Genomic DNA, 27,924 nt, shown 5'->3' with positions numbered 1-27,924 from the left:
GCTTGGTCCTTTAAGATTCTCATAGTGAAACAGTGGAGATCAAACAGTAAAATAGATTATTATGAAACAACATGGTAAATGAGCCACAGGGAATATTAAATGAGCATGAAAGATAAGTAGTTGGCTCAGTTTCAGGTCCTTTTCTGAGAACAGATGTGGTAGGAAGTAGGTCCCTCTAAAAGAAGGAGCTTGGGGAAGGGAGGAGAACTTTGGAATACGCAAAGAGCAGGCTCCACAAAGAGATTTCAGAGAAAAGCTGTGTCATCCCAATGACCACATTTTATTGGGAACCGGGTCAACAATTTCTCCCATCCATTTGGTACTACGTGCTTTGCCAACTAGAAGGTATTTCATTTATATATTCTCTTTTTTTGTGATCACCTTTCTATTTACTATTTGCTGACCTCTTTGCAGAATGAGCTATGAAGATGAGGATGCTTTCCGTGCCACCACTGTATTTGAGAAGCATGAATTATTGTGACCACCGCCCATTCCTTCTATTTTATATAATATTTCACCTTCAGGTCCCACGTGGAATTTGGTTTGCCCTCATGTATATATTCAGCCCAAGGCAGGATCCACCGACAGCCCATGCCTGAGCATGTTGGAGGCCTTTAGAAGCTGTGCAGACAACAGCAACTTCAGACTGAATCTTTTTTTTTTTTTTTTTTTAAATCCTGGAGAAGCTGCCAAGAGGCATGAGTAAGAGCCGAGAGAGTGCAGAAGTGGGAGGGATAGAGGGAGGGGAGTTTGGGCGTGGTCACCATGGGCGTGGCCCAGGTCTGGCATTCAGGGGAGCCAGCTCCCCGGCTTCTGTCCCACAGAATTGATTCCACATCAAGGTCTCTGTGCACCTGGCTTTCCTTTTCCCTGGTTGTGCGTTTCCCAGGATCGCTGTAACTTCAGGTAAGCAAAGTGCAGATAGCAGGCTGGTAATTTCCTTCTTTGGGGCAAGTCTTAAAACAAATAGTTCTCGGAGCTGATTTGAGGTGGTGAACAAGGTCGACGTAAGGGCTATGTTCAAGGCGAGGCTGTTGGCTTCAGTACGGCTACCGCTCCCTACTGGACAACATTTCCAGTACCCAGTCTTTTAGGAACCAGTCAGGCCATGTAGGGAGCAAAATGGCTTAACCATACAAGGTAAAAGCAGCCAGGCCAGGAAGTTTTGGTGTTTGGGGCGCCCAAACGGGATGGGATTCGCGGAGGAGGAAATATTTCTGAGGACACGTTCAGTCCTACCTTGGAGCTCAGAATGAGTTTTGTGGTGCTAGGTTCTGGGTGTGGTGCCTCAAATCTGGAGAAAGTTAGCTGCACATGGGTGTCTAGCTCACCTTCCTGGTTGGCACTGAGGGTGAAAGTCAGACTTTGGAACTGCCTTGTTTGGAGGGAGGGTGGGTGGGCATTTTAAAGCCTCCAGTCAGGAGTTTCCGTCGTGGGAACCATGAGGTTTCGGGTTCGGTGCCTGCCCTTGCTCAGTGGGTTAACGATCCGGCGTTGCCGTGAGCTGTGGTGTAGGTCGCAGACTCGGCTCGGATCCCCCATTGCTGTGGCTCTGGCGTAGGCTGGTGGCTACAGCTCCGATTGGACCCCTAGCCTGGGAACCTCCATATGCCGAGGGAAGCGGCCCAAGAAACGGCAAAAAAAAAAAAAAAAAAAAAAAAAAAAGACAAAAAAGCCTCCAGTCAGTGCAATCTCATTCCTCCAGGCAGAAAGGATTCTCCCTTCCTCTTTCCGGAGTTTCAGGATACTTGAAACAAGTTTTCAAAGATGTGTTCCTGTGTGACTTTTCAAATAGTTTGGCTCCTAGTCTTCACAGATGCTAGTCTTTTTATGGCTTTCTTGAAGCATGTCACACTAAAGAGTAATTTAACCGGCCTGTTCTGTAGGCCTAGTCAGATTAGGCTCAGATTAGCAGAGCTAAGGGGATGTACACATTCTTCAATTTAGCCTCCCCACTTTGTGGGTGAGCAGTGGCGTCCAAAGTCCCCTGGCTTATATAGGACAGGATGAAGTGGGAACAAAACCTTGAACTCACAGCGCCTGGACTTTTCCAGATCACCATGGGTTTTCTCAGCAGCTTTGTCACCCCTACATCACAGAAAAGATTTTGAATAGAACTAGGTGCGTCCAAACCTCAGTCCCCATCAACACATGCTAATGTCTCTGGATGGCTGGAGAGATGGAAATTTGTCTGAAGAAAGTGTTCTCTATATAGCTCATGGGGTTTATATATTTGCTTCCTAGAGCCTGAATTCTGCCACTTCAGTCCCTTTGGGGTGAGGGTTAACTTTGGGGGGGCATGAAGTCTAAGCACTCTTGATCATTCTGTTGTGGCAAGTCTGACTCTAGTTTATTGGTAGGCAGCAGTGGGATGGCTCAGTGGTCAAGATCAGGCTTCTAAATAGATGGGAGTAGATACAATATCTCAGAAAATCTGAGCAGAGCAGAGGCTCCCTAATTAAATTTCAGAATTTCCCATTGGAAATTAAGCAGCTGACCTGTTAATAAGAGCTCCATTGTCCTTTCCTGCTAACAAGGCACTTTTCATATACATTTATTCATTTCATTATTTCACTAATCCTTCAGATATTCTTTCATACGGCAGAAGTTGCAAGATCTATTTTCTTACTTTGGTTCCAACATTTTTCCTTCTGAGGTTAGAAAGCAAACTGCAGAGACAGTGGTTTTAGACATTCCATTACAGTTGTTACAAGAGGCAAACTTTTCTCAAGGCATTACCTAAGAACCGGCTCCACCGAAGAGCCTTTATCTCACCCAAATGATCTACTGATGAAGAGTTTGAGGAATATTGGCTTAGAGGCATTAAAAACTTTAGAAATCTTGAAGCAAGGGCCAATGAGCAGCTCTCAGTCCAGAGAAGTGAGCTCCAGGCCCCTTCTCACACTCTACGGCAGGCATCTCCATTCCTTCTGGACTACTTGCTATCTTGTTCTCTCTAGGACATATTTTTGCATGAAAAACTCCTCCTTATTCTTTAGGACTCATCCTTAGTGTGACTTATCAGATGTCACTGTCTCTGAGGAGATGTCACTGAGATTTCTACTCTGAGTGTGCTGACTCCCCTGAGGGCTGCATAACAACTTGTGCCCCCCCCATCAAAACACCCATCATACCTGCAGACATATCATGCCACTAGGTAATACTCCTTGGAGTTGGGAACCATGCTCTGTTCACCTTTGATTTCCTAATGTCTAGCTCACTGCCTGTTATCCATTACTATGTACTCAGTTAATATGTGTTAAATGAAAGTCATATAATATTAATAGTTTGCAACACAAATGGTAGAAAGAGAACAACTGTTTCTTCAAGTAGGAAAACCAGGGGAAAAAAAGGTTTGAGTTGATTAAAAAAAAGAAAACACATAAGAAAAAAAGAGGACCACATGTAAAGTATCTTAGTATCTCTAGAGGGGCAATGCAAGGAAGTGTAGAATTTTGAAACTCTAAAGACTCCTGAGAGAACAAATGCCAGCAAAGACACAATTACAGAGAAGGAAGGTGATAAGAGTGGTTGGGAACCACCAGGCTGGGACACAGAGGTAAGTGCCAGGTCTGGTTTAACCACTCTTACTCTCCATGTGGGTGCCCAGGGAGAATCACCTCATCTCTGTTGGCCTCACTTTCCTCAGGTAAAATGAAGAGGTAGGGCCAGACCAGATCCATTTCAAGATCTTGCCTCCCTTTAAAGGTTTATGACTTTAGAACATATTGCAAATAATAAGAACAAACCTAGCAACTTTACAATTAAATTTTTTACAACTTTTTGTTGTTTGTTGCCTTTATATTACTACTTGAACTTCCATCTCACATTTCTCTGATTAAAATAAAAGTGACTTCTAAAATTATAAGTGACTGAAAGATGTAGGGTTTTGTACATTGGAGCTGTAAATAAATTTCTCTTTACTTGTTCTAATCATTAAGGTTTTTATGAAAATGAAAGAAGTTATCTCTGTAACAGCAGGATTATCAAATGAAAAAAAAAATCTGCAGTGATTTTAGCACCCTGAACACATCATTAGACATAAATTTACTATATAGGAATTGCTAATCTCTACTGCTATACCCATAATTTTGGTAGTATTTGCTTATGCAAAAATATCTGCATAGGAACCTGACCTATTTTCTTGGGAGTGTATTGCTAAAGTTGCTGAGATTTGTTTAAATGCTTGTCTTGCAGTACCATGAGGTGGCGATTGCCTGTGGCCAAAATTGAACTACCTCAGACCAGATTGGCATTACTGTGTTTTTAGGTCACTTGGGACTAATCACCAAGCAACTGATCAGATTTCCCAAGCAACATTTGATTGATTACTTAATTGGTGATCATTTGCCCCTATGGACATCTCAGATGTCAGGCATGCTGTGATTTACATTCTCCAACAGGGACTGATGCTAAGCCTTGAATTGCAACACAGTGTTAATTCTATTGTGTAATTAGTTCTACCAAAAGCCACCATTGTTTTGTACTCACATAGAGCCAGTTAGAAGAAATGAATCTCAAAATGTTAAAGAAATGAACATTCAGGGGAAAAAGATGGCATTTCCTTACCCTTTGGTCCACTTCTGGGATCCACTTTTCAATGTTTATTGTCAAACTCCCTCAGCAGGTTACTCCAAGGCCTTGCACCCTAAAGAAGTCAAACTTTAAAGTTTGTTATAAATTATGGAAAATTATTCTAATTTCTCCCCTTGGGTGGCTGGAAATACATGCTGGGAAGAACTGCTTATGTTTGTTAAAACACGGTTGGTGTGCTTTCATATTATTTTTGGTGTGATTAGGCCATGAGTTGTTGAAGCTTTGAAAAGTTCATTGGGACCTGGGTTTAAGCTTCTTTATGTAGTGAAGAAAATAGATCATTTAGGGTTTTCCATTTGCTGGAGAAATAGCTCATGTTAAATTTAAGTCATAGAGGAACTCAGCATTATCAATGCCAAATTTGCTGCTGGAGAAAGCCAGACTTGCCCTGAAAGTCTGTTTGGGATCCCCCAAACCTTTGGAGAAGATTCTTTTAATTTTCTCGTGATGAGCATACAGGTCAAAACACTCCATGTGCATCTGTTCCTGTCTCTCAGCCATCTGTCTGCTCACCTCATGCTGCGCTGCTTCCCTTGGGAGTACACTGTCATCCTGTGGCCCTGAGCCCTCCCCAGAAGAGAGAGAAAGAATAATGTAGTGGCCATAAAAGAAATGAAGGATGCCTGTGCTGACTTCAGGTTACCTTATTCTCAGTTTGTAATGAGACTATGAGTTCCCTTAGCTGTACTAATTTGACATAAAAAAAGGAGGAAGCAGTCACTGGAGATGCCCAGTGAGCTTTTTTGCTAAGGAACGTGTTTTTACAGACTCTGAGATATATTATGATCTTTTTGATTCCATGCTATGCACAAGCCACATGTCCCATAAAAGGGAGAATTCTGAAGAACTCTAAGACCAGGGGCCCATTCCTTGATCTTATTCTCCCATCTTTTCTTTCTGAATTTCTGTTCCGTTATAAGGTGAAAGACTCATATCCTATTCATGCATTTGACTCTAATGCATTCTTGGGTCGTGGATGAAGGAAGCCCTCTCGAGTGGTGATGCTTTGTCTGATGCCAGGGAGCATGTCCTACGTGAGGACCTTCAATGTCATATTTGAGCTTTCTGTCTGTGTGCATGACTGCTCAGGGTCTTGAGGGGGGATGCTCCAAACCTTGATAAATATACTAGTCATACAGGGGTAGTGATCTCCATCTATGCCCCTTAGAAACATGCTACTGTGGGGTCATCCAGAGCCTGAGGAGTTCATGTAGCTCAGCTCTGCTTTTCTAGAGAGGGTCGTGCCCTGACTGCTGGACTTACCAGGTACCTTCGGGCTTCATCCATCAGTAACTACAGCACTAGAACTAGGTAGATAGATAGACCTTTCATTAGCACAGTGCTTCTCTAATTTTTAATCTTAAGACCCCTCTACACACACACTCTCTCTCTTTTTCTTTCTTTTTTTTTTATGGCTGCACCTGTGGCACATGGAAGTTCACAGACCAGGAATTAAATCTGAGCCTCAGGTGCAACCTCCACTGCCTCTGTGGCAATGCCAAATCCTTTAACCCAGTGCTCCAGGCTGGGGATTGAACTCACACCCCTGCAGGACCTGAGCCATTGCAATTGGATTCTTAACCCACTGTGCCACACCTCCCCCTTTACACTCTTAAAAATTACTGAGGATCCCAAAGAGCTTTTATTTCATTTTTAAAAAAAATGTTCATTATATCTGTCAGTATTTACCAAATAAAAAATTAAAACTGATAAAATTTTGAAATATTTATTTACTAATTAATTAAAAATAGCAATAATGTAACCATTACATATTGACACGGATAACATATCTTTATGAAAAACAACTGTTTTCTAAAGTAAAATAAGGCAGGTAGAGGAGGAACATTGTTTTTCATTTCTGCAAATCTCTCTAATATTTTGTTTGATAGAAGACACGTCATATAGCCTCTGGAAAACTCCACGGTCTATTTGTCAGAGATTAAGAGTGAAAGGCAAATGAGGAGTTCCCGTCGTGGCACAGTGGTTAACGAATCCGACTAGGAACCATGAGGTTGCAGGTTCGGTCCCCGGCCTTGCTCAGTGGGTTAAGGATCTGGCGTTGTCGTGAGCTGTGGTGTAGGTTGCAGACGCGGCTTGGATCCCGAGTTGCTGTGGCTCTGGCGTAGGCCAGAGGCTACAGCTCCAATTGGACCCCTAGCCTGGGAACCTCCATATGCTGCAGGAAGCGGCCCTAGAAAAGGCGAAAAGACAAAAAAAAAAAAAGAGTGAAAGGCAAATGTTATCTAAGTAGTATTATGAAAATAGTTTTGTGGAGTTCCCTTCATGGCTCAGCAGTTAACGAACCCGACTAGGATCCATGAGGATGGGGGTTCGATCTCTGGCCTCACTCAGTGGGTTAAGGATCCGGTGTTGCCTTGAGCTGTGGTGTAGTTCACAGACATGGCTTGGATCTGGTGTTGCTGTGGCTGTGGTGTAGGTCGGCAGCTGTAGCTCGGATTTGACCCCTAGCCTGGGAACTTCTATATGCCAAGCGTATGGCCCTAAAAAGCCAAAAAAAAAAAAAAAGTGGTTTTGACCTCACAGATCCACAGAAAGGGTCTTAGGGATTGTCAGGGGTCTACTGATACCACTTGGAGAAAGAACCTCTGCCTCAGAATGGGAGTTCTCAAACAAGACCAGAGGCCCACTGCTGCTAGCTCCACTTTACCAGCTCCGTATTTTTAGCAGAAGCCGCCCTCTCTCTTATCTTTCCTCCCTTGTCCCTTGTTCTGCTGCCCACATGGCATGGGCAGCCCTGCATGCCGCTTATGTTCTACCTATCTGCCCAAAGAGATCGAAAATTCAGAGAAGGGGGGTACTCAGGGGATCTTTAATACTTTGTTTAGGTAATATGCTAACAACAAAAATAGTAACAGGTTTTGTTTGTTTGTCTGTTTTTTTGCTTTTTAAGGCCACACCTGCGTCATGTGGAAGTTCCCAGGCTATGGATCGAATCAGAGCTACACCTGCTGGCCTGCACCACAGCCACAGCAACACAGAATCTGAGTGAGCCGTGTCTACGACCTACACCATAGCTCACTGCAACATCAGATCCTTAATCCACTGAGCGAGCCCAGGGATTGAACCCGCATCCTCATGGATACTAGCTGGGCTTGTTACTGCTGAGCCACAATGGGAACTTCCAACAGCTATTATTTATTAAATATTACTATGTTCTAGGTGCCTGACAAAGGCATTACTTATTCTATCAGTGTCCTAAGGCTGTAGTAACAAAGTACCACAAATTGGGTGGCTTAAAAGTCTCACAGTTCAGGAGGCCAGAAGTCTGGAATCTCGAGGTGTTGGGGGCCATTCTCTCTTCAAGCTCTTGGGGAGGGCATGTTCCAGGCCTTTCTCTTGCTCCTGATGTTGTCAGAGATCCTTGGTGTCTTGGCTTATAGAAGTGTGGCTCCTATAATCTCTGCCTCTGTGGTCCCATGGCCTTCTCCCTGTGTGTCTTCACAGCATCTTCCCTCTGCGCATGTCTATCTTTGTGCTTTTCCCCTGTTCTTATAAGGACAGCATTCATATTGTATTAGGGCCACCCTGATGACCTTAACTTGATTAAATCTGCAAAGACTCTATGGTCATGTTCACAGGCACCTGGGGTGGGACTTCAATATATTTTTTGAGGGGTGGGGACACAATGCAGCTCATAACACTTACTAAGTATTAACCTGAACCACACAAAACTGCTGTGATTTGACTGTTTTTGATCTACAAAAAATTCAATTTTGTATGTTTTAACCTACATTGTAATTGAAACAATATGGATAAATAAAGCCAACGATTTTGATCAGTGCTGTCCATTGTTCTGACCATGTACAGGAGAAGAGGTGTGACCACTGGGCCCCTGACAATGGCCCCTGTGGCCGAGTTGACCTGAATTTGTACATCCCAGGGAAGAGCTGTACACACAGAGCACCTCACATACTGGGCATTTAGACTTTAAGACATTAGCCCAGAAGTTTCTTTCACTGCTGGCTTTTAAATTTGTATTTACTGAAAGTTCCTTCCTTCCTCTCTTCTACCCAAGACCTTTACCTTTTTTTGGCTGCACCCTTGGGATGCGGAAGGTGGAAGTTCTCAGGCCAGGACTGCACCCATCCACAGCAGCGACCTGAGCCACAGCAGTGACAATGCTGGATTCTTAACCCACTGCACCACCAGGGAACTCCAACATTTACTTTGTTCGACTAGAATTCTTATTGCATTGGCAGAACATTGAGAACACTCTAAAGATGCTGTAGATAGAACCTCACTCTTATCCTTTTTTCTAGGCACACAATGGAAGCCCTGCAACTGGCAAATTCAGCTTTTGCAGTTGACCTGTTCAAACACCTGTGTGAAAAGGAGCCAGTGGGCAATGTCCTCTTCTCTCCAATCTGTCTCTCCACCTCTCTGTCACTTGCTCAAGTGGGTGCCAAAGGTGACACAGCAAAGGAAATTGGACAGGTAAGCCCCACACTTTGTTTCTGCTTTGAGTGGGAACAGTTATGAGAACACACAGGTGGTGCCTAGGGAAAAAGGAATGAGGCTCTTGGTCACAATTGCTCAGGATTGGGAGTTTTGCCATTTCCAGAACTCTCTCTTCATCCTTTTTTGGAAAGCTCATTTATCTGTCCTGCAACCCACGTTTAGAACAGGCACCACGTTGTGGTGGAGAACCTGGGGATCTGCTAGGTAATCCCAAGTTTTCCATTAGCAAATGCCTTTTGGGGAGTCACCTGACATTTTCTACAGGTTATATTGTAAGTGTCAATCAAGATGATGTTTGTTAAATGTTTCGCCACAAATACCCCAACCAGAGAGGGTGTAAATTTACACCCCTGTCTTATGCACAAAATTTATATGTACAGCATTATGCTTTAGATTAAGATGCAGGCTAAACTGCACTCTATAATGTAGTCTACCCCATTCTGTGTCCCTGTTGGATAGCTATCATATATCCAGACTTATTTCAATATAGAAATAACATTTAAAATCATCTACCTTTAAGTTACATGGATAAATAAGATGGATTGTGTCTACTTATGTTTTAGAATACTCCCTGGGGCTTGAGTATTCCATTTGAGAACAGACTAAGATGATGTTTTAACACATACACATGCACACACGTATATAGACATATATATATATATATATATATATATATATATATATATATATACATATATATGTGTGTGCAGATCTAAATAAAAGTTTTTTAAGAGTTTCTTTTTGGCTATAGTTGACTATCTTTGTAAAGTTCTTAGACCTTCAAATGAGGTGATTTTCCATACTGTTACATTTTAAGTCCTTATTTATTTCTATTTTGTTTAAAACATTGACGTATAATTGACATGTAAAATCATATTAGTTTTAGGTGTATGTAATTAAATATACATATATAAATATAAAATATAATGGTCACCCTCTTTGTATATATTGCAAAATGATCACCCCAGGAAGTCTAGTTAACATCTGTCGCCATATGCAGTTACATTCTTTTTTTTTTTGTAATGAGAACTTTTAAGATCTCCTCTCTTAGCAACTTTCAAATGTGCAGAAGAGTGTTATTAACATAGTCACCAGGCTGGACATTAACCCTCATGACTTGTTTATTTTATAAACTGGAATTTTGTACTTTTGACCTCCTTTACCCATTTTGGGGTGGGGGGCTCATTTCCCCCCGCCCCCGCCCACGCCACTATTTACCTGTACATGGTAAGTGAAAGCCCTTCTAATTTCGTTCCATTATTATTCTTACGTTGACCATTCTAGTTCAACAGAGTCTTTCTTTCCATGAGCTCAGAAACATTAAAAAATACCCATAAATCTTTTTATACCCATTGATCCTCAGAAACTATGGCCCAGGAAATGTTATTTGGGTCAGGATGAAGAATTTACACTTGAAATTGAGGAGGACTGGAAAAGGAAACTTGAATAGAGGAGAGATGGAGCTGTATCTTCTCATCTGCCCTCCTCTTTTAGCTCCTCTACCCTGCAATCCCTACCCCATTCCTCATTTCTCTCTGCTATTAGAGAAGAGACAGAAAAGAGGACTTCCTGGTAGTGGGTCCATTCGTCAGTAATAATAATGAAGGTCTTTTCAGTACATACAGTTGATCCCCCACAGTAGTTACTTGGATTCTTTAACTTGCAAGTCTTCTTGCTTGTCATTAGGCAGAGAGAGCAGGAGAGTTATTTATGCCTTGGACTAGTCCATTTGATCCTGCAGTACTGAGACTGTGTGACTCATTGGTGCAATGTGCCCATTTAGTGGTGTTACTGAGGTGTGGCATCAGGGTGTGGTTATTATGAGTTAGGAGTGAGGAGAGCATCACCTTATCCTGACATCATGTTTTGGGCAGAGGAGATGCTGGGCTATTGGTTGGAACAAAAGAGAAGTCAGAAACAAAATAAAAGGATTGAAGCCTTCCAGAAGACAGCATCCTAGTTTTAAGTGGCTTAGAATAATAATTATTAATATTGTGAATCCATATGATATTTTCGGTGTTTTACATATAATGTCTGTAGTCCTCAGAGCAACTCAGAAAAGTAGGTATTCTCGGGCCATATTACAGTTGGGAAAGTGAGGTTTCGAAGAGTTAGGCAAGATTACATTTCTAGTAGGTACAGACTGGGATTCAAAGGCAGGGCTATCTGGAGCCCACCAGGGCAGCTCCCCATTTGTGGCAGCTGCCTGCTATGAAAGACGTATCAGCTATTTGGCCCTTATTAGAGCAACAGAAGGGATACACCCTAGATTGCCAATCTGTCCTGGAATCTGATACTTGCCTAATGATTGTCTCTCGGTATTAATCTCTTCTTGTCTCTAAATTGGATAGAAAGTATAACTCAGCTTCACTCTTCTGCAAGTGTGGAAAAGAGCATGGAGGCAAATTTTCCTTATGGTTAAATCAGGCGAAGAGCATCTTTACGGCAGTGATTCTCACCAGGGGACAGACAATGTGCCCCTTCCTGCCCTCGCTCCTTTCCAGGACATTTGGCAATGTCTGGAGACATTTTTGTTGTCACGAACAGAAGAACGAGTGGCACTGGCACCTTCATTGGTCAGGGAATGCCTAGGACAGCTGCTCCCACCCCCTGCATGGAATTATCCAGTCTGAAGTGTCAGCTGTGCTAAGATTGTGAAGCCTTGCTTTTTGGGCACAGTAGAGCTGGGAAATACCCAGGATCAAGGCGAGGAAGTTGCCCAGGATCACATGTTAATGGCAGTGGGAAGCGGCAATGCTTCAAAGGCCACAGACTTTTTTTCTTCACAGGTCCTTCATTTTGAAAATGTCAAAGATGTGCCCTTTGGATTTCAAACAGTAACATCGGATGTCAACAAACTTAGTTCCTTTTACTCCCTGAAACTAATCAAACGGCTCTACGTAGACAAAGCTCTGGATCTTTCTATGGTAAGTGGTTCCAAGCAGTTAGCAAGATTCAACCGTTTACCAGGGATGACATTTTCTCATGGTTAGACCAATAACTTTTTTTTTCCCTCGTGAAAATTACTCCTAGGATGCTCATTTATGATTTATTTAAAATAAATTAGGCCTAATGGGAAGGTGGAATATAGTGGGAATCAGTTGCCGTCACATATTCTAGCTTAAAATATAGGGAAGCTGTGGGCTCCATTTATCTTCTCAAACACTCACAAATCCCACCCTTCTTCTTAGCTTCTTCTTTGAGAGAACTGGAGTACGAGGTTATTAATTCTCTAATAAGTGCATCTTTATTTTGTTATTATTATTGTTTTTTGCTTTTTAGGGCCATACCCACGGCATATGGAGATTCCCAAGCTAAGGGTCCCCTTGGAGCTACAGCTGTCGGCCTACACCAGAGCCATAGCAACGAAGGATCCCCTGGAAGCTACACTGCAACCTACACCACAGCTCACAGCTACGTCAGATCCTTCACTCACTGAATGAGGCCAGGGATTGAACCCGAAACCTCATGGTTCCTAGTTGGATTCACTTCCGATGCACCACGATGGTAACTCCAAGTGCATCTTTATAGATGCAAGACAGCTCATGATTTAAACCTCTTTCTCCTTAAACAACAGGGCGTACAGCACTGAGTAGCAAACATCTATAGAATCCTAATTTTGGTGAGGATAAAAATTTTCTTCTTACAGAGTTTCTGTACATTTCTTCTCTTCTAAGACATTTGTCTATAAGCTTATGTATATTTACATTTTATTTGTATTTACATCTGAATGTTTCTGAAATTGGAATCTATATTATAATTGTATGCATTTACCATGATGCTGCTTTTTTCCCCCCAAACTGATACTAAATTGATGGAAGCATTTAATAATTGATATTGTCTTAGAACTGAACAAATGAAATACTTAATACAAAGAAAATTCATTGACTTTTACATGAGGTTTTTCAGATTTTGAGAATAGTCATTGTAATAGATTTTTTTTTTTTTAATGGCTGCACCCAAGAGTTATCGAAGTTCCCAGGCCAGGAATCGAATCCGAGCTCAGCTGCAGCAAAGCTGGATCCTTTAACCCACTACGTGGGGCTGGGGATTGAACCTGAGCTTCCTCAGCAACCCCAGCTGCTGCAGCTGGATTCTTAACCCACTACACCACATCGGAAACTCCCACAGCAATAGACATTTAAAAGTACTTGTGTTAGAATTGTATAACAACTTGATGGTTTAACTACAGACTTTAAGGGCTTGGCAATTTTATAAACTGGGTATTTTTCAGGAGTTCATCAGCTCTACGAAGAGACCCTATGCAAAGGAAATGGAGACTGTTGATTTCAAAGATAAATTGGAAGAAACAAAAGGTCAGATCAACAACTCAATTAAGGAACTCACAGACGGCAAGTATCTTTTACTTATTCTGCTACAAATCACTAAGGAAACAGACCGTATCTTCTAAGGAATCTTTTTATTAAGTATAAAAGTGAGCATCTGGAGGATTTCTTGAATGTTTTTGGTGCACAAGATAAATTCTTGCTTATCAAGTCATTACAGCCACTTGGATTTCTGGGCATTTCCTGCATCATCTCACTTGGCAGAAATTCCAGGTGCTTCAGATTTAGTTTACCTGGAGGTGCTCTCCAACGAGCTGCCACATGCCCTCCTGGAGCCTCAGCTGCGCCTCCAACAAAGTACAGCTTTGGGCAAGTTCTGAGGCTCATTTTTCAATCTGGAAATGAAGGGCTTGGATGATAACTTGAGACCACTTTCGGCTCAAAAATTCCACAAATATATTAAGGAAAGAAGGACAGAAGGTCTTAGGTAATCGAATGCACACCTAAAAAAAGCAAAGCAAAACAAACCATGGTGGAAACTTGTCCTCAGTCTTACCACAAGATCGCTTCCTTGCTTCTGCCTGGTCCTGTCTCTGGCTTAGCGCTTCCCTCAGGCCTCTTCCTTTCTTGACTCCTCCCTCCATTAAAATTCTCTGCTTGCTGGAAAGGAATTGGAGCTAAGATGAGTTTGGGTGCAAATCAGTGTTCACCAATATGTCTTCCCAGGGGACATATTTGTACCTGTATAAGGAGGGACACAGATCCAGCACCTCTTTGGTCCACAGCACCTCATTGTGAAAGAGCAAATTAGATTTTTCAGGTGTCATTGCAGTCACTGAAGTCTGGGGAGGGACCTACATCTGTGGCAAGAGAGACACATTCTCTGTGAGAATGGCCAGGCAGCCCTCTTGCCTGATTGACGCAGGAAGGATGGAGCCCATGCCATAACTGCAGAGGGGGGACAAGGAACAGACACGAGTTAAGAGTCATTCAGGACCCAGATTCAGATCCAGACATTGCCACTTATTAACTAAGGAGTTTGGTTATGGATCCTCAGTTTACTGAACCGTAAAATGGGGACATATGTGATCTAATTTAATTTTCACATGGTTGCTGTGAGGCTCAAATTAGATAATATATGCTAATGAACAATATAATATAGCCAAAATAATAGAGGGTAGCCACAGATACAGATGCACAAACAGATGTATATATACATCCATATATATTTGTTATTGAAATTGTTTCTTTGGCTTCATATGAAGAGAAAAGTCTGGTCTAAGGAATACCAGGTTAGGCACACTTTTAAAATGTATAAGCAAAAAAGCAGCTTCCATTTAAATTGCTGTGTGCTTGTAAGATTGTTAGCCAATTGTATTTTCTCTCCCAGGGCCTCCCTTTTAAAGTCTTCATCAATGTGAGGGTTTTTTGTTTTGTTTTGTTTTTACCTGGAGAAGGTAGATTAGTGAAAAGATTTCTGAATTGGAAATCAGAAGTTCAAGGTTTAAGTTCAGTCACAACCACTTACTAGCTCCCCTACTTCTTCAGCGATGCTGTTTCATATTTAACACATCATATAGCACTGGTGGGACTGGTTACATCACTTGTAGGTCCCAGTGCAAAATGAAGATGCAGGACCCTTTATTAAAAACTACATTAAGAATTTTAAGATGGTGACTGCAGAGCATGAAAACAGTGTAGGGCCTTCATGGGTAGTCCACTTCCTGGACCGGAGCAGGGGGAAGATTTGAAAGATTAAGTAAATGAAAATCTTTGTGAAAAAAGTCAATGCTACTCAAAGACAAGAATTTAATTTTATTAAGGGATTATCAGCATCAAACTGTTTCGGCTGTTGGGAATTTGAGCTCTATGGCAATTGCAGTTGTTATGGAGCCTGTGGTGGGGATTACAGCAACCTTGATGCAAATACATGGATAACAGTGCACTTTGGGGAGGGGGCGGGGAGCTGTGGGGTGAAGAGGAAAGTGCTGTCCTGGCATAAGACAAGCTTGGCTGCTAAGTGAACCAGCAAAGCCATTTGGCCACTCTGAGCCTTAGTTTCCTCAACTATAAATTGGGGACCATGACTTTGGCCCTACAGGATCATCATGAAGGAAGTGAGATTAAAACATGTAACAATATGGAGCACAGGGCCTGGTGGAAAGTAAGAGCTCTTGCATTTTCCTTCCTGCACATAGGCTTTGTAGTCATAAAGACTTGGCTTTGAATTCTGAGAGCACCTTGGCTCCTGCATTATCTTGGGCAAGAAACTTAACACTGAGCCTCAGCTTCCTCATCTGTAAAGTGGAGAGAAATGCATGATTCCATGCACATGACATGTGTAGCCATTGCCTGGGACAGCATAGACATTCCACAGTGGGGGCTTGTGCTTTTCTTCTTGCTCCTCTTCTCTTCTTTTTCCTCCCTCCTCTTCCCTCATTCTCCCCAGCTGTCTTTGGAAAGTCTGGTTGTGGCAAGATGAAAGGAGAGAAAGGGGTCCTTCTGAAATAAGATGATCTGGACTACTAGACCTTATACTGTGTGGCTCTAGCCGGGGTTGAATATCTGTGAGTGGACTTGGTGTGTGGATATCAGATGTGGTTTGTAAGAATAACCCTGTGGTTTCTTAAAATTGTTTGCAGGCCACTTTGAGAACATTTTAGCTGACAACAGTGTCAGTGACCAGACCAAAATCCTTGTGGTTAATGCCGCCTACTTCGTTGGAAAATGGATGAAGAAATTTCCTGAATCAGAAACCAAAGAATGCCCTTTCAGGGTCAACAAGGTATGTGGGCTGTGTGTAGCAGTTAAAGGATCCCAACTCTAGGTCTGAAAAATTATAGCAACATAAAGGACCATAGGAATTCACTCCAATGAAGAAAACTGAGACACAGGAGATAGTGTTCTTTCCTGGGAGGTAAGTGTCAAAATAGAACCATAAACCAGAGCCTTTCATTCTTTTCCTAGAATATCCTCTGGGTCATATCTGAGTAAGATCTTTTAGAACTTATAACAGTGGGTAAAGATAAATCACCAATAGTAAAATAGCTACAGATATTTGGGACCATTAGAAAGGAAAAGAAAAGGAACAAACTGAATCCCAGCATCAGAGACCTTTGGATCATCATGAAATATGGACCAGTTGGGAATCTTGTTCCAGGTTAATAAGCCCCTGGAGTTCCCGTTGTGGCGCAGTGGTTAATGAATCCGACTAGGAACCATGAGTTTTCGTGTTCTGTCCCTGGCTTTGCTCAGTGGGTTAAAGGATCTGGTGTTGCCGTGAGCTGTGGTATAGGTCACAGACTTGGCTCGGATCCCATGTTGCTATGGCTGTGGCGTAGGCCTGTAGCTACAGCTCTGATTAGACCCCTAGCCTGGGAACCTCCATATGCCTCGGGAGCGGCCCTAGAAAAGGCAAAAAAAAAAGGAATAAATAAGTAAATAAATAATAAGCCCCTCTGTGATTTCATTTCTCACCTGTTAATAGCGAAGTAAATGGTTCTGATATTTTCCTTTATAGGATGCCCTGAGGTGCTTGTTGGCTGTAAAGGAAAAAACATAGTTTACTCATTTGCCACACTTGGGAGTCATTATGAGGAAGAATTAGAAATCTGTTTTGTAGGGAGGTCTCATTAATAATGTTGAGGGAATAATGAAGCCACATCCCAAGTCAAAAATAATTCATAGACATAAGTAAAGTACCTCTACTGTATTTGAAACCAAAGAACCAAGGCTGGAAAATCGACTCTTTTCATTAGAGGACCTAGAAACACCAGGAATCTGTATGATAGTGTGGTTTGGTCTCATTTGATGAGATCTGACTTGTGTTAAGAATACAGACTCAGAACTATGGGTCAGGCAGCACAATAGCTGAAGGTAGCCTGTTTACACTGTAGCTCCCATGCATTAGTTCTAGTTTTCAGGTCTCTCCTAGCACCTAGAGTACTTAGCATTAATCACTTTGGCCAAATATTATGATTGTACTTTCTTAGTGCTAGAATCCAGGCAGAAAGGACCTTCAAGATACAATCTATACCTGAGTTAGCTGGATGAGTTTCCATTACTTTTTCTTTGTACCCACAGAGTTGACCCTGACACAGAGTGTCCTCCAGAGTGTTTAGCTGGGGTTGGCTCTTCTCCCTGGGACGGGCTTGCAAAGGGGTCTTGAGCATGTTTAAATGAAACTTGAACATGTTGCTAATGGTGCCCATCACACCAGCTTCAGGGCCAGCCCAGAACATCTTAAGGTACTTGTAATAGTGAGTTCATCATGGGCTTTTGTGCTGACCACCCTCAGATCTGTGGTTTTTACATTGAAGAACGTTTTAATGGGTGTCTTTCACAACAGGAGGAAGACATGTGCAATTCTTTTATTCTCATTATTAGATCATAAAGCTAGGGCATATCACATGCTGGAAACTCAGACTCTAGGAAGAGAATTAATAAGGATTTAATGCCATTGATGTCAGCGTTTCACCAAACCAAACAATAAAGCACTATTCAAGTCCGCGTGGGCCTACACCCTGCTTTTGAGTGCAGAGGCTATTACTTTTCCTTAGTTTCCTTTGAATTGCTCTTGTCAGCTCCTGAACTTTGGGAGTGAGGTTACTAAACATATTCTCTTGTCCTTTGGTGTCTCTTTTAAAGGCTTGGCTAAATTGATGAAGTTAGATTTTTAAAAGTTTAGTATAGTACCTATTCTGAAAAAGGTGGATTCACACACACATATATGTACATATAATATATAATATATCCTGTATTACCTGGGCTAATTGTTACTTAGTCCTGTTTTCAGAAGGTATGTCTTGATTTATATTTCAGAAAATGGGATTATTGGGAGTTCCTATTGTGGCTCAGCTATAACAAACCTGACTAGTATCCACAAGGATGTGGGTTTGGTCCCTGGCCTCACTGGCTTAAGGAGTTGGCCTTGCTGTGAACTGTGGTGTAGGTCACAGACATGGCTTGGACCTGGCATTGCTGTGGCTGTGTTGTGGGCTGGCAACTGCAGTTCAGATTGGACACCTAGCCTGGGAACTTCCATACGCTACATGTGCAGCCCTAAAAAAAAAAAAAAAAAACCCTGCAAAAAAAAAAAAATGAGATTATTGTAGCCAAAGTCCGTGCTGATAAATGACAGTTTTTGGTGGTCACAATTTATGCACATTTAGAAACCATTAGTAGTCTAATCTGATGGAGATTTTTACTTTTTTTTTTTTTAAGGGCCACACCTGCAACATATGGAAGTTCCCAGGCTAGGGGTCATATCAGAGCTACAGCTGCTGGCCTATGCCACAGCTGCAGCAACACCAGATCTGAGCCCTGTCTGTGACCTACACCATAGCTCATTGCAATGCAGGACCCTTAACCCACTAAGCCAGGCCAGGGATCGAACCCGCATCCTCATGGATCCTAGTTGGGTTCGTTAACAGCTAAGCTACAAGGGGAACTCCCTGATGAAGATTTTTAGACACACACATATATGTAGATAGATACAGATATCTTCTTAAGAAAAATATAGCAACAGTTGCGCTGTTCTGTGTAGCCCTCTCCCCTCCCATCTCCATCTCCTTTGGTCCTCAGAAGTAAGGATCATTCTGGAATCTCCAATTCCTTCATTCAACTGATAAGGGAACTGAGGCCCAGAGAGGTTAGATGACTTTTTCAAGGTCACAGCATCTTTTTATGTCACATTTGAGATTAAATTTCAAAGTTTCTTGTCTCTAAATGCATCAGAAGAGGAAGAGGGGACTGAGGGAGGGGTAACTAAAACCAAAGGCGGAGGACAAAACGAATGTGATTTTATTCTGCTATAGGCTAACTTTTCTTTAGTAGGCACTCTATAAGGAAAAGCTGTATAAATGGATATGTGGGTTTGCACTAGAATTTACTTTCAAGTGAGCTCCACCAAGAATGGTTTAAAGATCTTATAATTACAGGCATCTATAAAGACTAAGTTAAAGTTTGCCTATATTTCCAGTCCTCCTGTCTTATTTTTAATGTTTTATAGCTGCAAATACAGTATTATATTATGTATAACTCCTGTAATTATAAATCACATGAATAACTTTTCAAAGGAAGTCGTAAACTCTTGACAGGACAGTCTCTGATGATGTGGACCTTTAAGCCATGATGACAAGAACAGCGTTATGTATATGTGGTGTGTATAGTAGTATGTGTACCTATAGGTGTCGAGATGTGTGTGTATGTTTGTGTGTGTATGTGGAAAGCAAGCAAATCAAATTTCTTCTCCTTTTACAGACAGACACCAAGCCAGTGCAAATGATGAATATGGAGGCCACGTTCTGTATGGGCAACATCGACAGTATCAATTGTAAGATTATAGAGCTTCCTTTTCAAAATAAGCACCTCAGTATGCTCATCCTGCTACCCAAGGATGTAGAGGATGGATCCACTGGCCTGGAGCAGGTGAGGAAGGAGGCGAGGGCTCAACACACAGGCGCTATAGGGCCCAGGGGGCGGTGCTTGTGGTTGCTAGAGGTGACCCGGCAACCCTGCCTTACAGGTCTCTTGCTCAGCGGTCTCCAAGGGTTTCTTGGTTCTTTGGGGGCCTTTCTCTTTAATATTAAAACAGGTAATATCTGTTTGTTTGGTACTTACAATGTGCCAGGAACTGTACGTTCCCCACGTGCACTGGTTCATCTAATTCTCACCGCAATCCCAAGAGTTAGAAACTATCACCAGAGTAGGAAGGAGGCACAGAAGGGTAGGTAACTGGTCTGGGGTCACAAACTCGTGGGTGGTGTGTAGAATCAGAATGGAACCCAGGAAGTTGCAATCTGGGTTAATTCCAGGTTAGAGGCCTCTATTGTTAACATCTTGCATTCTGTGGTACCTCTGCATTACACTCAGTGAGCCAATATGGATGCATTATTCACTCAAGTCCACAGTTAACTTTGGGACTCACGCTTTGTGTTGCACACTCTCTGGGTTTTGAAAAGTTCTTTTAATGCGTACACATAGAAGAGATTTTCTTATGCTTTTATACAGGTGGAGGCAGGAGGTTTAATAGTAGAGGTTTCATCTGCCTGTTTTCACCTGCTTTCCCTCTGCGCTGTATTCCCCCCAAACGCCCCCCACAGGTCCGCTGTTCTTCCTCAGCCCTCCCCTGCCGCCTTCCTAGCACCCTTCCACTTGGGCCTCTGCCCTTGGCCAGGAAGAAGAAGGGGCTCTTTAAGGAACCTAGGATTCACGTGATTTATTTCCAGTCACATCTTGCTGTCTTTCCAGGGGATGGTCTCACTTGGTCCCCACCCTGCCTACTACTTTGGTTCTCATTATGTTTTGTCTGTCACTTTACTAACTGAATTATAATTCCCTTCTTCATTCTTCTTCTATTCACTCTTCTCTCTCCTTTTCACTCCACTTTGTGCCTTGGTCTCTCTCTCTCTTTTTTCTTTTCTCTTTTTTTTTAATGCATCAAGTATCAGTTTATTATACATAATGAATTTTGCTTATTGCTTTATCTGGTATTTATCTTTTTTTTTTTAACCACAAAAGAATCTAGTAGATGTTTATAATATATGAGTAATTCTTTAGGTAGTTTTTATTTTTATTTTTTCCTGAAATTGTATTTTTATTTTTTACAGAATAAAATACATACATTTAAACACAATTACATTCACACAGATTATTATATCATGGATCTTAAGAAACAGATTAAGTGACTCCCACTGGAGAAGTGGAATGGAAAATATGCTGAAACAAATAGGAAATTTATTCTATACTTTATCCCATTTTTTTATGGCTTTCATCTTTACTACTTAGTTTTATCTATTACATTTCAATTTTTCTTTAAAAATTAGCATTATATTAAAATAGTGTATATTATGCAACTAAAATTTATAAAGAAAGCCTTATATACCATTAAATATTTTATGTAGCATAATAAAAAGAATAACTTAACTTGTAAGAATAACAAAAATAATACACCCTCTGAAAATAAGTAAAATATAAAATGCATAAATTGTTTAAAAAACAATGTAATTATGTAAATATGTCCTCACAATTTGTTACATCTTATTGATTCTTCAATATAGGCATTACACCATTCTAGGTGATGTGATAAACAAGACATTATAGACCTTACATTGTACCATGGAGAGAAATGGTTATTAATAATACAATTGTAGAACTGTATTATTTAATTGTACAGTGGCATTGTTTAATTATAATTATCATAAATTCTTTGATGAAGAGGAAATCAGAATCAGATGTTAAGACTTCAGCATTGCAAGAATGATGTCAAATGAACCCCTTCATAGTGGATTATGCACTTATTTACTGTGAGATATATTTCTTCTCCAGAGATTCCTTGTTTGTGTATCAATTGTAGATTTTTGGTTTGCAGTTATTCTGAAGTTTTGATGTAAGAGTCTATATGTATATGAGATTGTTTAAAGTTGTTGTTCTCTTAATTGCAAGTTCATCTCCAGTGTCCTGCATTTGTACCCACCTCTTCTCATGATTCGGATTTTGGTGGTATAATTGTGCATGGATGATTTCATGTCTTTACTGTATATATACCTTTACTGGTGAGCCTTGTCATTTGTGGAATTTTTGTTTCCTGTTGCTGTCTTTTCTTTCCTGCCTAGAGAAGTTCCTTCAGTATTTGTTGTAAGGCTGGTTTAGTGTTGCTGAATTCTCTCAGCTTTTGCTTATCTGTGAAGGTTTTGATTTCTCCTTCAAATCTGAATGAGAGCCTTGCTGGGTAAAGTAATCTTGGTTGGAGGTTTTTTCCTTTCATCATGTTAAGTGTATCATGCCACTCCCTTCCAGCCTGCAGAGTTTCTGCTGAAAAATCTGCTGATAACCTTATTGGGGTTCCCTTGTATGTTACTTGTTTCTTTTCCCTAGCTGCTTTCAGTGTTTTCTCTTTGTCTTTAATTTTGGTCAGTTTGATTAACATGTGTCTCGGTGTATTCCTCCTTGGGTTTATTTTATATGGTACTTGTTGTGCCTCCTGGATTTGAGTGAGTGATTCCTTTCCCATGTTAGGGAAATTTTCGGCTATTATCTCTTGGAATATTTTTTCTGTCCCCTTCTCTCTCTCTTCTCCTTCTGGCACCCCTATAATACGGATGTTGGTGCATTTAACATTGTCCCAGATTTCCCTGAGACTCTTCATTTTTTTTTCAATCTTTTTTCTCTTTTCTGTTCTGCATCCATAATTTCTGCTAATCTGTCCACCACCTTGCTTATTCATTCTTCTGCCTCCTGTATTCTGCTGTTAGCTGCTTCTAGTGCATTTTTTATTTCTGTTATTGTATTTTGCATCTCTTCTTGTTTAAGTTTTATATCTTGTATCTCTTTGGTCAGTGTTTCCTGTAAATTATTCATCTTTGCCTCCAGTTTGTGTCCAATGTCTTGCATCATCTTCAGCATCAACAGTCTAAAGTCTTTTTCCTGGAGGCTGAGAATCTCCTCATTGCTTAGCTGATTTCCTGGGGTTTTTCCTTTCTCCCTCATCTGAGTTATAGTTCTCTGTCTTTTCATTTTTATAGGTTTTTGGTGTGGTGACCTTTTTATAGATAATAGAGCTGTAGTCTCTCTTACTTCTGGTGTCTGCCCCCCTTGTGGCTGAAGTTGGTATGGGGGCTTGCCTTAGGCTTCCTGATGGCAGGGGCTGATGCCTGCCCACTGGTAGGTGGAGCTGATTCTAATCCCTCTGGTGGGTGGGGCTTAGTCTCTGGATGGGATTAGGGGCAGCTGTGTGCCTGAGGCTCTTTAGGTAGCCTGTTTACTGAGGGGTGGGGCTGTGATCCCACCTGGATTGTTGTTTGCCCTGGGCCTTCTCAGTGCTGACTGATGAGTGGGGCCAGATTTTCCCAAAATGGCCACCTCCAGAGAAAGGCAACTGCTGAATATTCCTGAGAGCTTTGCCTTCAATGTCCTTCCCCCACAGCAAGCCACATTCACCCCTGTTTTCCTAGGATGTCCTCCAAGAACTGCAGTCAGGTTTGACCTAGGTTCCTGCGGAGACCTTGCTCTGCCCTGGGACCTAGTGCACGTGAAAGTCTGTGTGCACCTTTTAAGAATGGGGTCTCCATTTCCCCCAGTCCTGTGGAGCTCCTGCGCACAAGCCCCGCTGGCCTTCAATGCCAGATGCTCCTGGGGCTCTTTCTCCCAGTGCCAGATCCCAGCATGTGAGGGTTTGATGTGGGGCTCAGAACTCTGTAGATGAGTCTCTGTGAACCAGTTAGTTTTCAGTCTGTGGAGCTTCCCACCCGGGAGGTATGGGGTTGTTTATATCACGAAATCACCCCTCCTACCTCTTGATGTGGCCTCCTCTTTTTCTTCTGGAGTAGGGTATGGGTTTCCGGTCCATGGGCGGAGATTGCTCAGTCTTTAGTTGTGAATTTTGTTGTTTTTAGGAGAGAAGTTGAGCTCCAGTCCTTCTATTCCGCCATCTTAATCCCGTCTCTCTCTCTCTTTTTTCTTGAAGCCGTTATTTAGTTGTCTTACACTTTACTTCCTTAAAATACCCTCATACCATCTTTTTCTTATTAAAATGCAGAATGAAAGGAAATGATCTTTTGAGTCTCAGAAAGATATATTCAAGAATACAAAAAAAAAAAAAAGAGGAGTTCCCTAAGGACCCAGCATTGTCCTTGCTGTGGCTAGGGCGTGGGTTCTGTTCCTACCCTGGGAACCTCTGCATGCTGTGGCTATGGGAAAACAAACAAGCTACCAAAAAACCACCACAACAAAAAAGGAAAATACAAATCATCTTAGCTCGCTAGGGCTGCTGTGACAAAGTATCACAAACTTGGGGTCTTAAACAACAGAAATTTAATGTCTCACAGTTCCGGAGGTTGGAAGTCAAAGATCAAGGTGTCTGCAGGTTGTTTTTGTCATAGGGCGGGAGGGAGAGTCTTCATCCTAGCTTCTGAAGCTATGCTGGCAATCTTTGGCTTTCCTTGACTTGTAGGCACATACTGCAGTCTCTGCCTTCATCTTCACAAGGCATTCTCCCTGTGTGAGTGTGAGTCTGTATCTCTGTCCAGATTTTCCATTTTTATAAGAAGACACCAGTCATATGGGGCTAGGGCCCACCCTAATGACCTCATCTTAACTAATTGCACCTTCAAGGACCCTATTTCCAAATAAGGTCATATTCCAAGGCACTATGGGTTAGGACTTCAACATATGAATTTTAGAAGGGGATAATTCGACCCACACAATGGAGGAAAAAGCTCTTTTTTTTTCTTTTTAATTATTTTTTGATTTATGGGTAAATTTTCTTCTCTTCTGACTCTCAAGTAGTAAATAGGCAAGAGGATGTAGTTTTTGGCTCAACATTTCTAGTTACCTAGGACAATCTTTTGGTCTTAATAATCTGTTTTAAATTGAACAATATCCATTGAAAAAATACTTATCACAGACTAGTAAAAAAAATCCAATGATTCCCTCCCCCACTAAAAAAGAACTTGTGACTTTGTCATTTCCCTGATTTTTATAGGTTTCACATGAGTAACTTCAGTGCAGGATTGCCCCATATATAATAGTCAAACTGTTATCATTCTCTGTTATGTTTCTCCTCTCACTAGTCAGGGATTAGAAGGACAAGAAGCAATTTAAGATTTGCTCAGTGAAGAATTATATGACTAAATCATGTTACACATCGTTGCGTAGCTCTCATTTCAAAAATAACCAACTGAAATGGATGCCTTCATCACCTTTAATCTTAAAGAATGATCCTAGTTCATATCCTCATTTTAAAAGAACTAATTTTAGCTTTGAGTTATTAAATTTGATGCCATGCCTAGAACAAGAATATTCTGAATTTTCTAGTAGAGAAATTAAAATAAGCCTTCAATAAATATTACGTATAAAAACACTCCAAATTTTATATTTATTTCACTACTATCCATGCAGCATCATAATCCATGCATTCATTTCTCTATAGCTGCTCTATAGTTTAAAATAATTTCATAGCAAAAGGTCCACTGTCGAGTTCCTGCTGTGTCTCAGCAGAAATGAACCTGACTAGTATCCATGAGGACGAAGTTTGGATCCCTGGCCTCGCTCAGTGTTGCCATGAGTTGTGGTGTAGGTCACAGATGTGGCTCGGTTCTGGCATTGCTGTGACTGTGGTATAGGACGGTGGCCATAGCTCTGATTGGACCCCTAGCCTGGGAACCTCCATAGGCCGAGAGTGTGGCCCTAAAAAGACTATAAAATAAAGGTCCGCTGTCATAGGGTGAGTGGAGAAGAACAATGCTACAGTAGTGCAGTGGTTGAGTGGACCTTTTATTTTTTTTTTTAGGGCTGCACTTATGGCATGTGGGAGTTCCCAGGCTAGGGGTCTAATCAGAGTTACAGCTGCCAGCCTACACCACAGCCACAGCAACGCCAGATCTGAGCGGTGTCTGCGACCCACACCACAACTCACGGCAATGCCAGATCCTTAACCCACTGAGCAAGGCCAGGGATCAAACCCGAAACCTCATAGTTCCTAGTTGGATTCATTTCCTCTGGGCCATAATGGGAGTTCCCCAAGTGGACCATTTTTAAGAGAAGTAGTTACACACCCAAACTGCAGAGCTGATTCCATCTTTGATGGTCAGTCCATCTGCACTGCTTCCAAAGTGGGCTTACAGTGACATTTTCTGTTTTGAATCAAGCAGGATCTTTCACAATTGGAAATGAATTTTTTTCTCCTCTTCTTTGTGTCCTTCAGGTGGAAAAACAACTCAGCTCGGAGACGCTCTTGCAGTGGACCAATCCCAGCACCATGGCCAATGCCAAAGTCAAACTCTCCATTCCAAAATTTAAGGTGGAAAAGAGTATTGATCCCAGGGCTAGCCTGGAAAACCTAGGGCTGAAAAACATCTTTAATGAGGATACATCTGATTTCTCTGGGATGTCAGAGACCAAGGGAGTGGCCCTCTCAAATGTTATTCACAAAGTGTGCTTAGAAATAACTGAAGATGGTGGGGATTCCATAGAGGTACCAGGATCACGAATCTTGCAACACAAGGATGAATTCAATGCTGACCACCCTTTTATTTACATCATCAGACACAACAAAACTCGAAACATCATTTTCTTTGGCAAGTTCTGTTCTCCTTAGGTGCTAGAGCCCAGGTTAAGTCCTATCTGACTTTCCTGTAAATTCTGCATCCAGAGAGTCACTTTCTAAGTAAATGGTTAATATTACTCAATCAGGAAGCAGTTGGTACTCACCATGATAGGTCTTTTTTTCCAATTCTTTTTTTGGTTCCTTCCTTCCCACCCCCATCAGAGACAATATTTTTTTTAACAAAAAGGAATCACCTTAGAGGAAAATATGTATTTGTAACTTGTCAAACCTAGGGTTTTGGGCAGGAATACAGTCTTCCACAAAGTAAATTCCTATAAGGGCGACCTGGAGGATTTTATTCCCAAAGTTTTGCCTTCCTTCACTGGGATACAGAATATTCCAGACTTCCCTGAAAGACTAAAGAAACTGTAGTGCGCAGGCTCCACAAAACTCTCGTGGTGCCAATGAAACTTGGGCACATGTTCAGGCTACTGTAGGTCCACAGCTCCTATGCTAAACCCTGTGGGCAAATATTTTCTTCAAACTCTGATTTTTGGGGGTTTTAGAAAGATAACGTTTTGTACCTATTATATGTTATGGAACCCCAGTGATAGAGGCTGCAACTGCACCCTGTAAGGCAACACATTAGTATTTCTACCACAAAATACAGAATATTTACACAAAATAGATAAACGAAGACTCTAAGTAGCCTGCAAGTGTCAGGTTTTGCTATCAAATGAGTTTGCCGCTTGCTTATGAAAAAACTTTGGTGTCAGAACTTGCTGAAAATTTGAGTGTTGGACCTCCAGTAGCTGAAAGGCAGCATCTCAAGGGGAAGTTCCAATCTTATTAAAAACTCATTTTTGGAGATCCTTCTGTGGCACAACGAGATCGACAGTGTCTCTCTAGCAGCAGGGACACGCGTTCGATCCCCAGCCTGGGAACTCTATGCCATGGGATGGCCAAAAAAAAAAAAAAAAAAAATTCACTTTCACTTCCGATAAAATGCATACCTGATCATTTGGTTGACAAGAGACAACTGGCAGGGAATTCTAACTGACTCACAAGCTTTTGGAGTCTGAACACACAGAGACTTGCACAGTAGCTGATACAAGAATTTTACGAGGGTTCAAGGGATTTGTCTCTTTGTCAACTATGATAGTAGGAAAGGGGGAAAGAACTTATTGCTGTTAGAAAATAAAACTAAAGCTACTGAAGTGCTCATGCTGCCTTGACACATGTTTTTTCAAAGTCTGTGTGTTTAGTTACTGTAGCTAGCTAGTTGGTAACCTACGAAAAGAGCAGTTTTTAAAGATGTTTCTGAGAAGTTATCTATGCCACAAGTGCACGTATTAATTCCTGACAGAAAAAAGACAGCACTGAAGGTCTGGGTTTGGTGACAGGCCCTCTTTCTTCTCTCCTTTGGTTTCCTTGTAAATAGGTTGAACTTCTTGCTCCGAAGCTTCAATATTGAATTTCTTGTATGCTGCCGACAATAAAATATTATTGATTACATGA

At 41.6% G+C, this 27,924-nt stretch overlaps 1 protein-coding gene across 1 annotated transcript; it reads left to right on the top strand.

The window, feature by feature from the left end:
- The first annotated feature begins 771 nt into the window (after positions 1-771).
- SERPINB5 (serpin family B member 5) lies at positions 772-27,924 on the top strand. The gene is made up of 7 exons (XM_047766999.1): positions 772-906; positions 8,877-9,051; positions 11,865-12,002; positions 13,310-13,427; positions 16,004-16,146; positions 19,623-19,790; positions 26,065-27,924. The coding sequence occupies exons 2-7, from the start codon at positions 8,884-8,886 to the stop codon at positions 26,455-26,457; spliced, it is 1,128 nt and encodes a 375-aa protein (XP_047622955.1). The 5' UTR covers positions 772-906; positions 8,877-8,883; the 3' UTR covers positions 26,458-27,924.

This window comes from Phacochoerus africanus, chromosome 2, assembly GCF_016906955.1.
Source record: "Phacochoerus africanus isolate WHEZ1 chromosome 2, ROS_Pafr_v1, whole genome shotgun sequence".
Lineage (NCBI taxonomy): Eukaryota > Metazoa > Chordata > Mammalia > Artiodactyla > Suidae > Phacochoerus > Phacochoerus africanus.
The sequence above is the reverse complement of the archived record's forward strand: the minus strand, read 5'-3'. Positions and strand labels throughout refer to the sequence as shown.

Coding starts and splice junctions, on each gene's coding strand:
- SERPINB5 (XM_047766999.1), top strand. CDS start 8,884: ATGGAAGCCCTGCAACTGGCAAATTCAGCTTTTGCAGTTGACCTGTTC. Junction 9,052..11,864: donor CAGCAAAGGAAATTGGACAG/GTAAGCCCCACA, acceptor TTTTCTTCACAG/GTCCTTCATTTTGAAAATGT. Junction 19,791..26,064: donor GATCCACTGGCCTGGAGCAG/GTGAGGAAGGAG, acceptor TGTGTCCTTCAG/GTGGAAAAACAACTCAGCTC.